This window comes from Arabidopsis lyrata (genome assembly GCF_000004255.2).
Source record: "Arabidopsis lyrata subsp. lyrata unplaced genomic scaffold ARALYscaffold_4, whole genome shotgun sequence".
NCBI classification, from domain to species: Eukaryota; Viridiplantae; Streptophyta; class Magnoliopsida; order Brassicales; family Brassicaceae; genus Arabidopsis; species Arabidopsis lyrata.
Window position 1 is genome coordinate 17,150,196 of NW_003302552.1, and position 18,888 is coordinate 17,169,083.

General features: G+C 36.8%; 6 protein-coding genes and 2 non-coding genes across 8 annotated transcripts; 5 read left to right on the forward strand and 3 right to left on the reverse strand.

The window, feature by feature from the left end:
* Positions 1-111: 111 nt before the first annotated feature.
* Positions 112-1,080, forward strand: LOC9315662. Its single transcript, XM_021028071.1, has 3 exons — positions 112-417; positions 554-607; positions 749-1,080. The coding sequence occupies exons 1-3, from the start codon at positions 151-153 to the stop codon at positions 983-985; spliced, it is 558 nt and encodes a 185-aa protein (XP_020883730.1). The 5' UTR covers positions 112-150; the 3' UTR covers positions 986-1,080.
* On the forward strand, positions 440-513 carry TRNAN-GUU. The gene has a single exon. It is a non-coding gene; the product is annotated as a tRNA-Asn (tRNA).
* A 373-nt stretch (positions 1,081-1,453) lies between the features above and the next one.
* On the forward strand, positions 1,454-1,533 carry TRNAL-UAG. The gene has a single exon. It is a non-coding gene; the product is annotated as a tRNA-Leu (tRNA).
* A 149-nt stretch (positions 1,534-1,682) lies between these two features.
* On the forward strand, positions 1,683-3,200 carry LOC9315663 (40S ribosomal protein S14-1). Its single transcript, XM_002879550.2, has 6 exons — positions 1,683-1,797; positions 2,111-2,233; positions 2,309-2,354; positions 2,587-2,672; positions 2,761-2,890; positions 2,980-3,200. The coding sequence occupies exons 1-6, from the start codon at positions 1,795-1,797 to the stop codon at positions 3,045-3,047; spliced, it is 456 nt and encodes a 151-aa protein (XP_002879596.1). The 5' UTR covers positions 1,683-1,794; the 3' UTR covers positions 3,048-3,200.
* A 464-nt stretch (positions 3,201-3,664) lies between these two features.
* LOC110229102 (ubiquitin-60S ribosomal protein L40-2) lies at positions 3,665-4,773 on the forward strand. The gene is made up of 5 exons (XM_021028075.1): positions 3,665-3,822; positions 3,914-4,000; positions 4,103-4,205; positions 4,419-4,485; positions 4,576-4,773. The coding sequence occupies exons 1-5, from the start codon at positions 3,720-3,722 to the stop codon at positions 4,600-4,602; spliced, it is 387 nt and encodes a 128-aa protein (XP_020883734.1). The 5' UTR covers positions 3,665-3,719; the 3' UTR covers positions 4,603-4,773.
* A 441-nt stretch (positions 4,774-5,214) lies between these two features.
* Positions 5,215-5,908, reverse strand: LOC9315664 (probable calcium-binding protein CML31). Its single transcript, XM_002881382.2, has one exon. The coding sequence runs from the start codon at positions 5,833-5,835 to the stop codon at positions 5,398-5,400; it is 438 nt and encodes a 145-aa protein (XP_002881428.1). The 5' UTR covers positions 5,836-5,908; the 3' UTR covers positions 5,215-5,397.
* A 1,675-nt stretch (positions 5,909-7,583) lies between these two features.
* LOC9317495 (beta-fructofuranosidase, insoluble isoenzyme CWINV4) lies at positions 7,584-10,988 on the reverse strand. The gene is made up of 6 exons (XM_002881383.2): positions 10,514-10,988; positions 9,724-9,732; positions 8,774-9,633; positions 8,294-8,700; positions 8,091-8,205; positions 7,584-7,994 (listed from the first exon to the last, which is right to left on the reverse strand). Exons 1-6 carry the CDS (start codon positions 10,701-10,703, stop codon positions 7,800-7,802), a joined length of 1,776 nt encoding a protein of 591 aa, XP_002881429.1. The 5' UTR covers positions 10,704-10,988; the 3' UTR covers positions 7,584-7,799.
* Positions 10,989-12,856: 1,868 nt separating this feature from the next.
* Positions 12,857-18,527, reverse strand: LOC9317496 (kinesin-like protein KIN-5C). Its single transcript, XM_021028038.1, has 22 exons — positions 18,129-18,527; positions 17,853-17,982; positions 17,620-17,778; positions 17,183-17,532; positions 16,967-17,105; positions 16,770-16,867; positions 16,504-16,660; positions 16,339-16,408; positions 16,102-16,178; positions 15,892-15,945; positions 15,718-15,798; positions 15,522-15,633; positions 15,369-15,455; positions 15,106-15,281; positions 14,804-14,965; positions 14,618-14,725; positions 14,354-14,512; positions 14,192-14,275; positions 13,909-14,114; positions 13,719-13,820; positions 13,474-13,583; positions 12,857-13,367 (listed from the first exon to the last, which is right to left on the reverse strand). Exons 1-22 carry the CDS (start codon positions 18,185-18,187, stop codon positions 13,018-13,020), a joined length of 3,030 nt encoding a protein of 1,009 aa, XP_020883697.1. The 5' UTR covers positions 18,188-18,527; the 3' UTR covers positions 12,857-13,017.
* Between the last annotated feature and the right edge of the window lie 361 nt (positions 18,528-18,888).

The window sequence follows — 18,888 nt, forward strand, 5'->3', positions numbered from 1 at the left end:
TTCCTAATCAAATCATATAATCCTAAGTAATTTCTCATCACATGTGACAATCAACGGCTTAGAAAAGAACACGTCATCAAGATTTTCATGTTTTAACTCATCATATCCTCTAAAAAGCTATCACTATGTGAAGGACCCGAGAGTAGGAAAATGGCTTTCGCAGCAACGTCTCTCTTCTTTCCACCTCCAGTAGTAACCGTCCGATCTCCGGCTATATTCCTTCGCCGTCTCTCAATTCCTTGCCTGCTTCCGACGAATGGCGCAATGAGTCGCCGGCATATAAAGAGGGCAATTGTAGCAAATGCTTCACCGGGAAACGGTGGCTTTAAGGCAGAGGGAGAAGATGGAGTTTCTCTGGGTACAATGAAGCTTCCCGTGAATACAGATCTCGCGAGATTCGAAACTCTTCTCTTTCAGGTAAAATTTGTAACATGCAAAAGCTGGAATAGCTCAGTTGGTTAGAGCGTGTGGCTGTTAACCACAAGGTCGGAGGTTCGACCCCTCCTTCTAGCGATCTTTTCTTGATTTTTTTTTTTTTTTTTTGCTACAACAGTGGGCCAACAGTCTTTGCCAAGGTGCCAATCTACCTCTTCCTGTTCCTCTCAAGGTAATTTGCGATTGATCAAAAATTATGTCAATAATTTTGGCTACGGATCATATAAATTGTTAGTGATCATATAAAATCTTCAAAACATTGTATCAGAAGTGGTAATTATAGAAGCTAAAGAAGCTACTTCTTTTGTTATAGGTGGATAGAATAAGTGGAGGAGCGAGGTTAGGATTCATAGTGATGGAAGATGAAGGCAAGACCGATGTTCCTGTTTACATAGACTGTTTGGTTTTCCAAACAACAGAGAATGGTTTAGTGTTCCAAGCGACGCGTAATGGGAGGAAGAAAGATAAAGCACCTCCGGGAGAAGAAAGAATCATGAGAAGTCTCTTAGGAGCTCTCAAAAAAGCTGTTGAGATTGCTCGAGTCACATAAACAATTTGCCCTCTTTCAATTTAAATTGAATTTCGAATATCTCTTTTCCTTTGTTTGATGTCTTCCTAGTTTTTTTACTACTACTTTATCTCAGACATCATCACACTGGTAAATAAATAGTTTTAAAGTTTGGGATCAAAAGTGAAAACAAATAAACAATACTAACAACTAAAGAATTGATATATAAAATCATGGTCTACGACACAATATTGAAACAATTTGGTTATGGCGTAGTATGTTTACATTAACGAAGTTCAATTTCCGACATCGTGAACAGAACTCATGTGCAGTTCTACTAGCCAAGAAGGCAATAATTTGTAATAAACAATGGTTCATGTACCATACTTGTCCTAACTTTCTCATCTGGTAAACAATGATCTTGAACAATAGAACATGAAGCTTAATAAAGTCTATGGAAGGAACATAACCAAAGATATATATAATCACGATCCTTCCCTATCAACAATTGACAATTTGGCCGAGTGGTCTAAGGCGCCAGATTTAGGCTCTGGTCCGAAAGGGCGTGGGTTCAAATCCCACAGTTGTCAAATATTTTTAATATTTTATTTTACCCAAAAATCACGAAACGATGTCGTTATAACATGGGCTGAACCCAGTAAGATTCGGCCCAAGTTTACTTCGAAACCCTAAACGAAGGCTTCTTTCGTTCCTCACTAGTTCTCATAAACCCTAATATAAAATCGATTTCTGATTCTCCTAGCGTTTCTCTCTTGCTAAACTCTGTGTAGGCGGAACTCAAGAACCAAGAGCCTCTTCCAAATCTGAGTTACTTTTAATCGCCTTGAACCATGGTAAGCTTCGTCCTTGTAAAGTTTTCATCTTTTCTCTGATTATCTCTGATTGGTTTGAGAATACATATGTAGATTTAGGTTGTTCCATTATTAATTCGCGTCATTTGAAGATAAGAAAGTATCTATCTTTCTTTGTTTTGGATCCTGAATCTGCTGTTTGATTGGAATATTGGATTAGTGAGAAAATGCCCCTTTTATTGTTTAGGCCTGTGATTTGAAATGATATGAGAGATTGGTTTTTTTTTTGTATTATGTGTTAATATTATTGTTGGAGCTTAATGCAATTGAGTGTTTATGTGTATTCTGTATGTAGTCGTCAAAGAGAAAGACTAAAGAGCCAAAGGTTGATGTTGTGACTCTTGGACCAAGTGTTGGTGAGGGAGAGCAAGTTTTCGGTGTTGTCCACATCTTTGCTTCGTTCAACGACACTTTCATTGTGAGTTTCTGGCTAAATTGTGATGCTATTTATCATTTCTTCAACTGGAAGCTGACATTTTATCTCCAATTGCAGCATGTTACTGATTTGTCTGGTCGTGAAACACTTGTCCGTATCACTGGTAAGCATCTTTTGATTTGGCTCCAACATAATCCATTCGTGATCCTTACTTGAATTGAGAACATTGATGTTGTTGCTTCTCATGTCATTGGCGTTGAAGTATTTTTAGTCTCTCAACTCTTTGTAGTTTCAGTATTTGAGTGATCACTCGGAAATGTTATTATTCTTGAATACACAACAAGCATATTATAAGTGAGTAATTATTTTCTTCTGCTCTTTTGATATCTGATTAGGTGGAATGAAGGTGAAAGCTGACAGGGATGAGTCCTCACCTTATGCAGCTATGCTTGCTGCACAGGATGTTGCTCAGCGATGCAAGGTACTTGATATGACCTAACAGATTCATTAGAGACAAGCTTTGTTTCATGGTTGTTAACTGCTTTTTTGAATGACTATCTAAAACACAGGAACTTGGAATCACTGCCATGCATGTGAAGCTTCGTGCCACAGGTGGAAACAAGACCAAGACACCTGGTCCTGGAGCTCAGTCTGCCCTTAGAGCCCTTGCTCGTTCTGGCATGAAAATAGGACGTATTGGTAAGCTTCATAACCCATAATCTTATCTAAGCTATTTGCTCTGTTGTAATATGTCCTGAGGATTTCTAACATTGTAATTGTTGTTGCAGAGGACGTTACCCCCATCCCAACAGACAGTACCCGCCGAAAGGGTGGTAGAAGAGGAAGAAGGCTCTGAGTTTTCCGCCTTATGGGATATGTCTTTTATTTAGCTCCATGTGTTTCATTTTGTCAGAACAATTTTATTTTGGAGTTTGTTAGATTGTGGAAGAGTTTTGGAGTTGAATACTTTTTGTTAATTTAAAGTTTAAGCAACATTTTTCAACTATGATACGAGAGTCTTTTGCCTTTGGTTAGTATAATTAGCTACTATGATACGAGTCTTTTGCCCTTCTCACCCGGAAATTTAGTTATTACAATGTTCATTCCAAATTTTCTATCCTGCATAAAAAAAATTCTGAGCTAACGAGGCAATTCATTTGTTAGTGAAACAAACCTAAATTTCTTGAAATTTTAAGATTATAACAACACGATTTAATCAGAAAGTTGAGAGGGAAAATGATGTGTTGTCGTCCCCTAAATCAAACCTGATAGAACCATGATCAGTTCATGGAGCTAGAGTAAATGTGATGGAACAGAACACCAATCAAGAAGAGTAGTTATACTTATATCATACATGTGTTTTAATTGGTTTTGTTGATAATCAAACGCATACTTAATGGGCTTTGGAATCGAGGGCCCATTTTATTAATCAACACAAAACCCTAAGAAATGGATAAACTATAAAGCTTCATTTTTTATACTCTCAGCGCCGTTTTGAGAATTCCGGCGAAGAAGACGAAACACAAAGATGCAGATTTTCGTGAAAACACTAACTGGCAAGACCATCACTCTCGAGGTCGAGAGCAGCGACACCATCGACAATGTCAAGGCCAAGATCCAGGACAAAGAAGGTATAACTTCCAAAAATCTGTCTTTTGCTTTTTTAATAGATTGTATCTTGACTTATCTCTAATCGATTCGTTTTTCTCTTCTCTGTTTTAGGAATTCCTCCGGACCAGCAGAGGTTGATCTTCGCCGGAAAACAGCTTGAAGATGGTCGTACCTTGGCTGAATACAACATCCAGAAAGGTCTCTTTCTCGAATTTGAATGTTTTGGATTCTCTGGGAAATGGATTTAGTTTTAGCTGAGATTGTTTTGTTGATTCAGTTCTTGTTTTGGCTGTAAAACAGAGTCGACTCTGCATCTTGTTCTGAGGCTAAGGGGAGGTATCATTGAGCCTTCATTGATGATGTTGGCTCGTAAGTATAACCAAGACAAAATGATTTGTCGCAAGTAAGTTTTCTTTCTTGTTCTGTATTTATGGGGAAGCTGAACTATTACTATTCATTTTCTTTGTGGTTTGTGATTCTCTTAGTTTGCAAAATTTATTGAATCTATCTAGTTCTCATATCAATTGTTGTTACCCTTATAAGTTGTTCTTTCATTATAACATTATGCTTGGTGAAAATTGTGTCTCATGTTGACTTGTTAACCTTGTTGGTTTAGGTGTTATGCTCGTCTGCACCCAAGGGCTGTTAACTGCAGGAAGAAGAAGTGTGGCCATAGCAACCAGGTTTGGTCTCTGTCTCTTTGGATTTTAAATATTCCACAGATTTTGGTTGATTAGTTTACTAAGTGTGATTTTCCTCTGATTCTTTTCCAGTTGAGGCCAAAGAAGAAGATCAAGTGATCTGTTTTCATCAAAAGCTCTTTTATCTTATAGTTTGTGTTCCCCTTGAAAAAGACACTTCTCTAGTGTTGACACAAACCTTGTTTCAGTGAATTTTGATTTTACGATTATTATGTAGTAAATCTGATTTTTTTTCAATCAATTCTAAAATCTCTGCCATGTTTCTTCAAATTGTAGTTCTGAAATCTGCATTTCTCCTAAGCGCATTAACGATTTATTAGTATAACAACGAGCGTTTCTTGATGTTTGGTCTGAAATTATCTTTTTTGAGTGATCAAAAGACAGAAAAGTACGAGCGTCAAAGTTTTTCTTCCTGAAAAGATAAAGAAGAGGATTAGCTAATTTTACAGAGAAAAACTAACTTAAAGAGCTCCATCATTCATCTGTCAAAGAAAGGCTCCCTGTTCAAAGCATTGAGACTCTATGTAATTATGTAATTATGCGTAAAAGAGTGTAATTTACATAAACAAGCAAATATATCAAAGATTCTTATAAAAAAGATACGTAAAGAGTGACATCCATTAATCAAAATCCACTTCAGCTTGAGGAGGAATGATTCATTTGAGTTATAAGCGTTGACCTAACATCCTTATGTTTTCTTTTTAAATTTGAATAAATCGAAATTAACAAAAGCATATCTCAAAGAATCTTTTTTGTTAGAAGAGATTAACACAAATCTCAAACAAGATAATGCATTGAATATTTGGTAAAAGCGTGATCATCAAAACAGAATTCGTAAACTAAAAAGCAAAACAAAACCAAAATACAATTAGACTAATAAAACTTTGAATAAGATCAGAGTGACTCTTTCTTAGAGTTCATCATAACCTTAAACTCTTCGAAGCTAACAAAACCATCACCGTCTTTATCAACGGCTTGAACCATCGTAACACATTCCTCCATTGTATGCTTCTCTCCAAGTCGCTTCAATACCACATGAATCTCACTTGCCGAAATCTTCCCATCACCATCGATATCGTACAAATCGAAAGCTTCTTTCATAACAACTTCTTCATCATCCTTTCCTCCTCCGCCGTTAACCATCAAACACGAAGCAAACTCCATTGCATCTATTTGACCGTCACCATCGACATCAAGAACTATGAACATCTTATCAATCTCTTCAGCTGTTATTTTGGGAGAAAAAACGCGAATCGCCTCCGCAAATTCGTCCCATGAAATTTTTCCATCTTTGTTTTTGTCAACTCTCTCGAAAATCTCTGCCATAGACATTGTATTTTGAGTGATGATGTAGATTTTTTTTTGTTTGTGAGGAAGTCAAAACCCTATAATCTGTATTTATAGAAGAATGTTTTGATTCCTAAAAAGATTTGGTTTTGTCAAGTGATTTCTTTTTTACATCTTAAATTTACGTTCTTTTAAAAAAATCATAAACTTTTACGGTTTCGGAAAATAGTCCTTTTTTCTTTTTGTTTTGGAAAACAAAAAAACAAACACAAAATTGAATCGCTTTGTAGTCGGTTCTTGTGGAAGGGTAACATTGATATGAGCAATGGTGTAAAGGTCTCCTGGGCTTCGGTTTGTCTGCCAAAAGATGAAGGTGGGTTGGGACTTAGGAGATATGCGGTCTGGAATAAAGCCTTGTGCCTAAGGTATGTTTGGTCCCTCTTCTCTGATAAACCTTCTTTGTGGGCAGCTTGGCACAGGCATCACCATTTGAACTCCTCTAGCTTCTGGTCCTTGAAAGAGTCAACCAGAAACTCATGGATCTGGAATTCTTTATTAAGACTAAGCCTTTGGCTGAGAGGTTCTTACGAAGCAAAGTAGGAAATGGCATCAAGACTAGCTTCTGGTTTGACTTTTGGACCCCTCTTGGACCTCTTATTAAGCTGCTGGGATCTAATGGCCCAAGAGATCTGCGGATCCCTCTCAACTGTTGTGTCGCTTCTGCGTGCTCTGGTGCGGGTTGGTCCCTACCTGCCCCGCGCTCCGACGAGGCTCTATCTCTACACGTTCATCTCACAACAGCGCCTCTCCCTAGCACTATCATCACGGAAGACTACTACTACTGGGAAACCGATGGCACCACTGCCACGTTTTATTCCTCTGCTAAGACTTGGGAGGCTTTAAGACCAAGGCAGGACAAGAAAGATTGGGTCAACTATGTGTGGTACAAAGGGGTAGTGCCCAAATTTGGCTTCAATATGTGGGTGACGCACCTTGATAGACTGCCAACTAGAGCTAGACTGGCCTCTTGGGGACTAAATATTAATACTGCTTGTTGCCTCTGTTCTGCTCACTATGAGTCAAGGGATCACCTGTTTATTAAATGTGATTATTCTGCTGAGATTTGGCTGATGGTACTGTCCAGAATTGATCATCGACATGCTGTCTTCTGTACTTGGTCAGAGTTGTTGTCATGGACCAGATTGCAGTCTCAGGATGCTCCGTCTATTCTCAGAAAAACTGCTGCCCAAGTTTCTGTTTACCACATATGGAGGCAACGAAACAACGTCTTGTACAATATGCATTCGCTCACCCCGCAAACAATCTTTAAGTATATTGATCGCGACATCAAGAACATCATCACATCAAGAAGAGAAAAGCGTCTCTTTCACAGGCTAATGCCACTATGACTGCGATGAATTCTACCCTGAGTTCTCCCAGATCTTTATTGAATCCCTTGTTTTTATTCTTTTTTGCCAAGGTTTCAATCTCTTAGGTTATGCAACTTTGTAATGCCTGATTTTTCATTTTAATGATATTTACATGCGTAGCAAAAAAAAACACAAAGTTTCTTTATTTTTTTTTATCTAACATCAGATGATTTTTTGTTTTTTTTTTTATAATATATTTCAAATCTCTGCTACATTTCTTTAGATTGTAGTTGTGCCGTTTTACATATACATATCTTAAGCACATTATAAAACTGCCATTTACAAAAGTAAGGAGTTTAATCAAGCTAAGTCAGTTGAATTACACATTTTCAAGTATTGACAACCAACGACATATTTTTGATATTTGGTCTAAAATTATATTTATTGAGTGATTAAAGACAGAAAGGTACAAGAGTCGATACACAAAGTATGGACATGCACAACCAAATTGATCATAACACACAGAAAATCCCAAAGTGTTCTTCCTAATTTCACAGCAGTAACTACTGAAGATGAAAATAAAAGAAAAAGTGAGAAAGAGAGAGAGGCTATAGCTAAACTATAGAGAGAAGAGCTAAATTAAAGAGCTCCATCATTCATTTGTAAAGGACGTTCCATGTTCCAAGCATTGAGACTCTCTATGGTCACAGTCTGTGTTCCATTGTTAAACACATACAAATGTGCATTCTCTTTTACTGCCTTCACTGGATACACTCTTGATGTTATCACCGTTTTCCCTAATGCTCCAAAGCTCTCTACGACCGAATGATCAATCTGTAACAATTAAGATTCCAGTTTCTGTCACGTTACATAATAAAATAATTATATTAAACAAGCAAAAATATCAAAGATTCTTATAAAGATACGAACCAAACTCCTTAGAGAGATCCTTCCATCAGCCATATCAACATCCACAAAACCAGCAAACGATGGTTTATACATCCTATCTTTTGCGAGTGGACCCTTGTCTTGCTTTAACGACGACCTATAATAAAGATTAAATGTTACATTAATCTAGTGAAAAGCATATTATATATATAGAGAGAGAGAGCGAGATCATGCATGGAACATACGGTCTAGCATCGGAACACATGAGAACTTTAGGCTTATGAGTTTTAGTGTCTTTGAAGACTCTAAAGAAGACAGGAGTGTACTCTTCCAAATCAGGAGTCGCTAATGTGATCAAACCAAAAGGTCCTACACCGCCTCTCACATTCGAGCCTTTAATCTTACACAAATCCAATGGTTTGAACTTGAAACTCGGGTCAAATGTCTCAGCTTTCTCTAGACTTCCAACATAGAACGTTACTTCCACATCGGCTTGAGCTGGAGTGATTCCTTTGACTTCTATGCGTTGACCCATCTTGATGTCATGGTTGTTCATTCGGACATAGTTACCTCTTAATGACTCTATCTCTTCGACAGGCCAAAACATTAGTTGCTTCTTGCTTGAATCAAGAAGTACCGTTCTTGGAATTACCTATAAATTCATTATATTAATTTAACATAAAGTTACATTACATTAACAAAATTAGGTGTTTATAATTATTTACCTGAATACCAGCCCAACCCTTCAAAATATCATCTTCAACGGTGTCAGATTCATTGGCCCAACCCCATAAGATTCTTCTGTTCTTTTTGTAGTCAAAGAATGTCTTGGAAGCGTAGAAATTACCGTAATCGAACCTTAAACCCTCCCAACCATCGGGAGTATTACCGTCCGGTATGTACCGGTCCTTCTTAGGATCGTATTTACCAAGCGTGTAATACTCATACCGAGTTATGTCCAAGCTAACCTTCAACACATGCTTGGTGTTTGGACCGACGTAATCCAAGTCCAAACCGTTTTGGAAATCGGTTAAGGAAACCGGAAAGAAATCAGGACATTCCCACATACCGGTTGACTCTTTAGAGTGAACCGGGTGCTTAGCTTTGACCCAATGCTTGAAATCTCGGCTTCTGTAGATGTAAGCTATTCCTCTACGCTTTCTTTTTGATCCCACAACGGTTCTCCAATGCCCGTCTTTGGAGAACCAAGCCGTGGTCGGGTCACGAAATGCTGAACCGTTCATGGTATAGTCTGGCATTGCAATCGGGTTATCGTCCGGTTTAATCCATTTCCTTAGGTAAGGGTCTGATGGGTCCTCCGGGATTGCATAGTTTTGCAACTGAGTTTCATTCTGATTAACACCGGTATAGAGGATAATCGGTCCTTTTCCCGGTACGATTGTTATTGAACCTGACCATGTACCTCCGATATCGAACCATTTTGAAGGATGGATGGCCGGTTCAAGAGCCTCCCAGTTAACCAAGTCTTTAGAAACCGAATGGGCCCATATAATATTACCCCAAACCGCACCCTTGGTATTATATTGGTAGAAGAGATGGTAGAGACCTTTGTAGTATACTGGACCTGTTTTCAAAAACCACAAACTAGATATTATCTCGTATACAATAACGATGTATAAATATATAATAAGACCAAAAAATTATAAAAACTCACCATTTGGATCTATAAGGATTGTTGAGTATGCCACATGGAAACAAAAGAAAAGAAAAACCAGGTTAGTTTAGTTTGAGGTCATCAAAATTAGATTATGATTTCGAGGGAAATAAGATAAGACAAGAGGATTCGAGAATACAAAAAAATCACATGAAATTGAAAGTCTTTGGTAGAACAAGTTGAAGATGAAATTAATTTCATGTGATCTTTCCATTGAAAGATATGGCCACAAGCACATATAAAAATAAATGCATAGTTTTTATACAGAAAAAAAAAAACAGAGCTGTGTTCTCACGTTATATATGCTGTGTTTTGTATTGGTGAAAATGTGAATGTCTAAAGATATCACTTTAATTAATATTCTATATACAAAAAAGATTATACATAGATATGAATAAATATAAATACCCCATGCAAAAATTAGTTTCTCCCCTACATTTTCATGACGTAATTATCATACGTGAGATTATATATTAAGGAACGGAGAAGTTTGTTTGTTTTTGTCTAGATCAGGGTAGTTGTCTTGTTTCTTCCTTAAAAAACCGATTTCTAATGTTTCTTTCATTGGAATTCTAGCTTTATTGTTGTATCACACAACTTTAACAACAAAAAAGGATTTGAAGAATTTGGAGATCTCGTATCTATGCAAATACCGTCGTAATGGAATCAACTTTCATTTCGGAACAAAAAGGAAAACAAAAACTAAACATCAAAACCAAAATCATTAAACACTATAAAGAAATTAACAATCCAACTAAATTTTGAAAGAGAGGGAGAGAGATCAAAGTACCGTTAATCCAATGCTTTGGAGGTTGAAAGTGGAAACTAGGTCTGTGAAGATGATTCACTGACTCGACTGATTCAGATTGCAATTCTTCGTAAATCTGATGAAATGCAACAATTCCTTTGATATTTTGATTGCTTAAATTGGTTATTACGAGAAATAATAAGACAGAAATAAGATTTGAAACACCACCCATTGATCCAAAGACTCAGGATCTGATGAGTGGAATGTTTTTGGCCGTGTAGTATTAAGTTGAAGAATGAGAGAATGTGATAAGCGGAAGTAGTTTGTTGTAATGTTTATATAGGCGAAATATGAGGAGGAAGATAACAGAAACATAGATAATTTTTAGGATAATGTTAATCCGATCCGAAGATTTTTACTCTGACTATAATTAGAGAAATTTACATCCGGTTGAATTTTTGTTTGGTCGGCGGTTTGATTCCTTATATCTAGGGCTTTCTCATGTGTAATTAAACATAACTTAATGGATGTTTTTATTAAAGTGTGTTATTGGAATATTTATATAGATTAGGTTTCCGTAACTTCTTTGACGATTACGCTGCTCAAATGAAGTCTTGGCTTGAATATTTTAAAACAAACAAAAACAAAATCTAACAAAAATTATATATTATAGTTTAATTACTTTTAGTGACATTTTTTTTTCTAAGCTAACGGTTGTTATTTTAGCAAATTTCAAACTACATTTTTTAATTTCTATTACAAAAATCCAAATGATATCAACTGATGGAATCATAGTGGAATCGCGAATCCAAAATATAAGGATTTTATAATAACCAAATAAGTAGTATCTCATTAAGGATCCAGTTTAAAACAAAGTGTTGCCAGTATCTTTCTATTCTATTTCTATGGACAGCAAATTATGTAATTATCGTTTCTGTGCCTGGTAATTATCTTTTCTGATGAATTGACCGTAGAAGTAGGAGGTAATTATCCACTATGTAACTAATTGGTTTATCTTGGATTAGCACTTAGCAGAATAGTATGAGGTTAAATATTCAGACCCGTCTATATAATTAGGTGGACAATATTCATTCGTGGTCTAAACGTATATAAATTCTATAGTAAAACTACTAAAGCGACTCTTAAGAATTTTGGTTTTTGGCTTGACCTTGAGCTCCAAAAGTGTTTCGGAAAGCACCACACTAGCTAGCTACTGCCTAACCTTTTTTCAAATTTTGCATAGTGGTTTATTCCTATGATCAGCCGTAAATTTCAATTCTCATATGTGTGAAAAAGAAATACCACTATAATCTATCTCAACAAAACTAATGCTTCCTATCAATTTTGTTTAATTAAAGAAACCAAAAAAATAAATTGATAGGAAGCATTATATTAGATATAATCGATCTAATCAAGAACCCAGAACCGGTTCAAACGTGACAATGCTCGAGACATAACGAATCTTAAGTTATATGTCCAGTTATATTTGAGCAATTTACCATCACATCATCATAACGCCCGAGCAAAGAGTGTTCCCGCAGTTTACGTTTACATTTACAGCAATGCACTTACTTCCCCAATAAACCCAAATTTCCGGTATATGCTTCAAATCATAATATCTTTTTGCTAATTATGTTGATTCCAATAGCTATAATTGTGAAACATCACCTACAACTACAACACTTTGCTTGCATCTTTTGTGTATATGAACCTGCAGTGACTAACACCATACTTAACTAATCGTTACCATACATATATTTGATTGAAGAAACAAGAATGAAAAGAAAGTCATAAAAGAGATTTTCTCTTGGTGGATATATAATTCCACTATATATATTGATGTTCCACTTTCTAAAATGAATGACCTAACATTAAAAGCTTGATATAGAAACCATACTTGACATTACCAGTATCATAAAATGTCACCTTAAGCTTTATATATACACAAATGAGATTTGTATTAAAATCCCAAGTGAATAGTAGTTGCTGAGTTGTAAAAGTTTTGGAAATTGCACGAACTAAAAGAGTTTTCATAATTGTTCTTTTTTCAAAATGGTAAAAGAGGATTCTATGAGAATCTCTCATGCTCATGGTTTTTAGAAATTCTCATGGGAAGTGAGAAAGATGAATCTTCTGAGTGGCACAGTGACTCTGATTTCACAAAATGCTACTTGATTTTCCCACTTAAAATGTTCATTGTTGGGATTTTAAAGCATCTTCATGGTTGAGTCATATATAGAAAGTGATCAAGTGGTATATGCATGCACATATCACAACCCAACATGAGCAAAAAAGGTCCAAGATTCGCATTATGGTGATGTTTCAGAACAAACCCTCTCTGAGTACTTAGGTTATTGTAAGAAATTCAACTACTGAAAGGGATTATTTTTCACGACATAAAATGTGTCAGAAGCATCTGACTCTTCATTGATTGACCACACAATTTTCACAAATGTATACATAGATTCATAGTGATGATACAGACACAGACACTGATTTGAGGTTTTTGAAAACAAAATATCATATTATGGAACGGAGGTGGTTCCTTAGTTGACTTGTGAGAGAGGCGACCGTGTTAGCTGTTGCGGTTTTGTTTCCTTGGTCGCAAAGGATTCATAAGAGTTGTTTTCACGGAACTCTTCAACCAATGTCTCAATTGGCATGGCTCTTAGTGATTCGATGGTGGCTTTGGTTGGGATCTCTGGTTCATTCTTTGTTGGAGTTGCCCCTGTGGGCTCATACTCCATGTATTTTTGTTGAAAAGTTTCTTGAGCTTTATCCTCAATGCATCTGGCTTGGCAACACTGATCCTGTTGGAAACTTTCAAGAGTTTTTTCATGCGACCTGACATTTTCCAGGATTTGTGATACAGACGCTTTTTCATCCTCTGACATGCCTGAAAGATTACAAGAATATCAGTCTATGATTGGACAAGAAATTCTTTTATCTAAGAGATGCTCTTATTCAAATGGACAAAAGAACGAAAGAAAGTAGTTTCTTACGGTCAATTTGCTGGATTATATCATCGCTGTTCTTTGTTACATCTTTTTCAGCCGCAGTCCTTGCAGAATCTACTTCCGCATCGTGCCGCTCGTTACTATCACAAGCAGACCTAAACCAAAAAAAATTATAGAGAATCATAAAGTTACATGTAGCCAGCGTGATTACATGTAGATGAAATGCATTTTCGACAGCGGGTGAAGAGATTGGAATTCAGAAATATATCTGCAAAACTTAAACCACTTACCTAACAAGTGAAGAGACATCTGTGACTTGCTTACTGTTCATCTCCTTTAGAGATTCATGAGTTATCTTGCAGTGTTTGAAAGCTGATTCCGCATGACCCACACTAACGCGTAGAAAGATACAGAGATGTTAAAAGACATAAATGAAAATTGTTACTCAAAAGGAATTGCAACACATAATAAGGAACTTACGATTGCTGAAGCAATAATTCCATTCGACAATGTTTGGCAGCCGAGAAATCAGCACCTTCTCTGGCTTCATTCTCAGCTTGCATGGAAAAGGTCTCCCACTTTCTTTTTGCGTCTTTAGTCAGATTATTAACAGCAGAGACGTGTTCGTCCAAGAAAATTTTGTTGGAAGAGACGGCATCTTTAAAATTATGGAGTCTTGTATCAACCTGCCGGGCAAAACATACAGTTTATGTAACATAAAATGCAAGAGAGAGAGAAAAAAATGAAGGAAGAAGCAACGAACCAGTTCGTGTTGGCGACGAATGTGACTTGAGACGAGGGTAGTTAAATCTGCTATAAGTTTATCTGCATCAGATTTTGACTGAGCCTGCACAACACATATCAGTTATAGATGGGATCAAGCAAAGATTTTTTGTGTGAAACTTAAGAGATGTAGTATCATGACCTCGTAAGTCTTCTGAAAATCAATAATGCTGTTTATTTGACCATTATTTGCCTCTGCAGCACGACTCTCAGCATTTTTAGACTCTTCCATAAGCTTCTGAAAGAACGTACTTGTGTATTCAGACATTTGCTGAGTTTGCTCCATCGTTGTGTGGAACCTCTGCATATTAGGAACAAAAGAGAAAACAATCAGTTAACAACTCTTGTAAATCTCCAAGGTCAATATATGAAATAGCTACAAAATGTTATATCTCTGTGCACTGACCTGTCTCAGTTCCCTCGCAAAGAGAGCCATTTCTCCCTGATGAGACGAGAGAGCACTCTGAAGTTCATCAAATAAAGACGATGTTGTCTCATCTCCTGAAGCAAGAAACTGAAATAGAAGAGACAACTACTTAAAACACACACCAAAAGTCACTAAAAGAAAAGGAAAGAAGTTAACAAGGCGTACCTCATCAATGGAACTTGCACTTGAAGTCGTCAATGCTGAAACTTCCTCAAGACAAGCATTCGAGTTAGCCTTGTGCAACCGAACTACATTCTGCACTTCCTCCAAGTGAGAACTATATAAATCCCTTGAAGCTCTAACCTTCTTTTTCATTTCTAGGATCGCCTAGACAAACATATTTGCAAAAATTATTACAAAGTTAGTCAACTGTAAGAACACTAACAGCTTCCAGCATAATTTTATGCTACAGACAACACATAACTCATTGATTGTTATAAAACCAAAAGAATAAAACAGTTTGATACCTTGTTGTGTGCCTCTAAACGAGATTGGGACAGTTTGTTAACACCCTGAAGGTGTACATTTTGCTGGGACAGACAAGAAGCAACCCTATTGAACAGATTGGAAATTTGTTCAGAAAGTTCTACTTGATAATTGTCGACCACTTTTCTGTTATCCGCACTGAGCTTGTCCTCTCTTCCTGCAAAGCAGCAAACCAAGATCACATTTAACAATTCTGATGAAATTGCTAATATAAAAGACAGCTAAAAATAGTAAATACACATACCAATTTTTTGGTGTAATGAAGAATTGTCTTTAGTAGCTTTCTCTAGGTTGGATTGCAAAATGCAAGCTTGTTGAACCAGTACGTTTTCTGGTAAAATGCAACATGTTAGAAAACTTTTTCAGCATTTAATATGAGTGATGTTAAAGAATATACCAGATTTTTTCTGCTCTGAAATGATGAAATCTTTCTCCTTCATGGCATATTGAGATTTCTTCAATTCCTCGTTTGTGGAAGCAAGCACTTTGCATGTTTGGCTCAAGTTTTTCTAGATAGCACAACTGAAGTCTCAGAGGAGCATATTGATATAGTTATAAAGCATAAAACTCAATCCAAAAAAAGTAACAAATACCTCGGTGATATCAAGCTTGCTAGTCAGATCAGAGCACTCCCGCACTTGACCGACATACTTATCTTGCAACTCCTCAAGTTGCTGGTCATAAAAAATATGTAAATAACCATTGTTCACATGTAATTCCCACACTAAAGTTTATAATTTTGATCTACAGAGTAAGAAGAAACTAACTTTTTGGTAATTCTCTATCTGACCACCCATCTGTTCAATCTGCTCAGCCATTGCCTAAAAATAATGCAAAAAAAAAACAAAAGATTATATCTATTAGTGTAACGTAAGGAGGCAAAGAGGTTACTCAGATACTCTAAGGTCAAATGAACATTCTGTTTCTTCAACCAAGTAAACATGTCTGAGGAACAATTGTGCGCAGAAACTCAATACCTTTCTCTCACTCTCCTCTTGATAGTATCTCTCCTTTGGCATATAAACACCATTTTTCTCACGGGAAGCATATACCTCTAAATAGACAAACAGAGAAAGCATATGAGTAATAGACAAACACAGGAGTCAGAGCAGAAGACTTTGTAGTGAGTAATTTTGTTAAGCTAAGTGAAAGTACTCCATCAGTCATCCGTCCACAATGATTCTATTCACTGCTACAGAGAAGAGTCCTCTTACCCGCCTTAAGTCGTTCTATTTCACCATAAAGGTCCTTTATCAAAGTAGATTTCATCATTTTCTGGTTAACCTGCCAAAAAAAATGTACAAGAGTATAAAATGAATTCTATCTTTTCAATGGTTGGCCTGAATGGAAACCGGAAAAATGAAATAGAAAGATAATACCTCTGGTTTGTTTCTAATATTCTTAGCCCTGTGTGCATAATCAAGAGTACTTAAAGTTTCCTCCAGACAATGAACGGCAGGTGAAACTGTGGCTATGATACATGTCTTTGTTCTCCCACCAAGTGAATCACGTAGTAAACGGGTGAGCTTACTATCCCTATATTTCATTGCAGTAAACAAATAGGATTCAGCATGACTTGAAAGACTGCTATGCGATCACTAACGTTAAAGGAAAAAAAAAAAAAAACTAAAAATAGAAGTTAAACCTGTAAGGAACGTGTCCAAGATGTTCAACCAAAGCGCTGATCACTCGCCCTAATGTAAGAAGACTTTTGTTTATTTCACCAGCTTCTCGAGCCCGGCCCTAGGTAGAGAAACGATATTGAGTAAATCTGACATAACCAGACATGAAATCTAGAAATTGAGCAGAAAGACACTCCAAACTTGATTGAGAACTACTTACATCCCTAGCACCAGAACGTGATATATTTTCTGATCCTGCCAAGTCAACCAAGTTCAGCTTGCCACACTTGATTAGTTCTTCACCTTCTGGAGTAGCTTCTTTAATATGTATGGTTATTGAGAAGAGAGAATGTGACCGACTGCAAGTGAAGAACTTTACCATGTAAGTCAAATGTTGACATTAATGAGAAGAGAACACAAACATCAAATGCATTACCTTGATTGTTTATTCAAGAATGTTTCTGCAGTCCGTCGTTTAGAGGAACCTCTCTCAAGCAAAGTGAAGATTTCATTGGCACTTGTGACGATTTCCTCTTCCAATCCTCTAACAAGAACACCACCTTTGCCATCCTCCATGAGAGGTAACGGCTTCTTTTGTTTATCTTCAGCAGCAACTCTGGATATATCTTCAGGAGCAAGCAAATCAGTAATCTCTTCATTGTAGAGTTCCAAAAACGTGACCTTAACACTGTACTCAGCTTGCTGACCCTCAAGCGTATCAAAGATTTGTTTCACAGCTCTAGGTATAACACCTGCTTCTGCCGGAAGACCTCCACAAGGAGCGGTCTGTCCCAATAAAAATAAAAATACATAAGCTTAGATAATGAAACATCAGCAACAAACCTTCAAAAACAAACACACAAAAATACAAACCTTTGACCTTCTACATTCTCCTTCCATTGTATATGTTTTCCCAGTACCAGTCTGACCATACGCAAATATCGTACAGTTAAAACCTTCAAGTACTTCATTCACAATAGGAACAACGGCCTGATCATACAAATCCTTTTGTTGTGCGGATGGTCCAAACACCTGTGTTCATCATATAAAACACACATTTCAACATGTAGATACTCCACCAACGATTACTATACTAACTATATTACCTTATCAAAAGTGAAAACCCTATCAATATGCTTCCCAGCGATGTTTTGGGAAACAGCAACTTCTCTTTGCAAATCATTACAAGTGAGAACCTGAGGAGCATTGCTTCTCAATTCATCATCGCTAAATGGCCTGTCGAAACAAAAAAAAAAAACACCCAGAAATTCAGTAGCGAAACCAAACCTAAATCAATTTGAGCATAAACCTTGAAATCAAATCAAAAAACCCAAAAGCGAAACCAAAACCTAAATTCAATTTGAGAATTGATTTGACGTTACCTGCATCGAAGGAGAACTTGAACATTGACGCCTTTCTCTTTGTCGTGGCGGCTAGACATCTTAAAGCGGCGAACGGACGGCGAATCCAGAGAGACTGATTTCAAACTCCAAAAGCTTGTATTGCTCAGCAAGATCCGAAATTTCTTTGATATTTTTGAATTCTCTCTCACCGGCGACGGAATCTGAGGTAGATAGAGAGAGAGAGAGAGAGAGAGAGAGCGGGGTGGATGTGAGATTTGAAATTATTTGAAGAGCCGCTCCTCTTTTCTCTTTTGAATTTTTAACGCTTCTTCGTTCCTATTTTACCATTTTGCCCTTTCTATTCTACATGCCGACGATGACGTGTCCTACTGTACATATTCTACGTATCATCAGCCCACTAAGGCCCAAATAGCCCATTAAAAAGTTGCAAGCACTGAAATATATGACAATTCACTTTGTGTAATTGCTCTCTCTCATTATCCTTTCAGTGTCACAAACTCGCAGTCGCTGTCTGACGACGTTGGATTTTGATCCGAGTTCGGATATTGTAACGTATGAATTCAAAAACGGATAAATCAATGATGTCAGAAAGAAAATTCACTTTGTGTAATTGCTCTCTCTCATTATCCTTTCAGTGTCACAAACTCGCAGTCGCTGTCTGACGACGTTGGATTTTGATCCGAGTCCGAGACCAGCTCTCACTAACTCACCATGACAACTTTGTCAAAAAAAAAAAAAAAAAAAAAACTCACCGTGACATGTCTTCTTCACACTAACA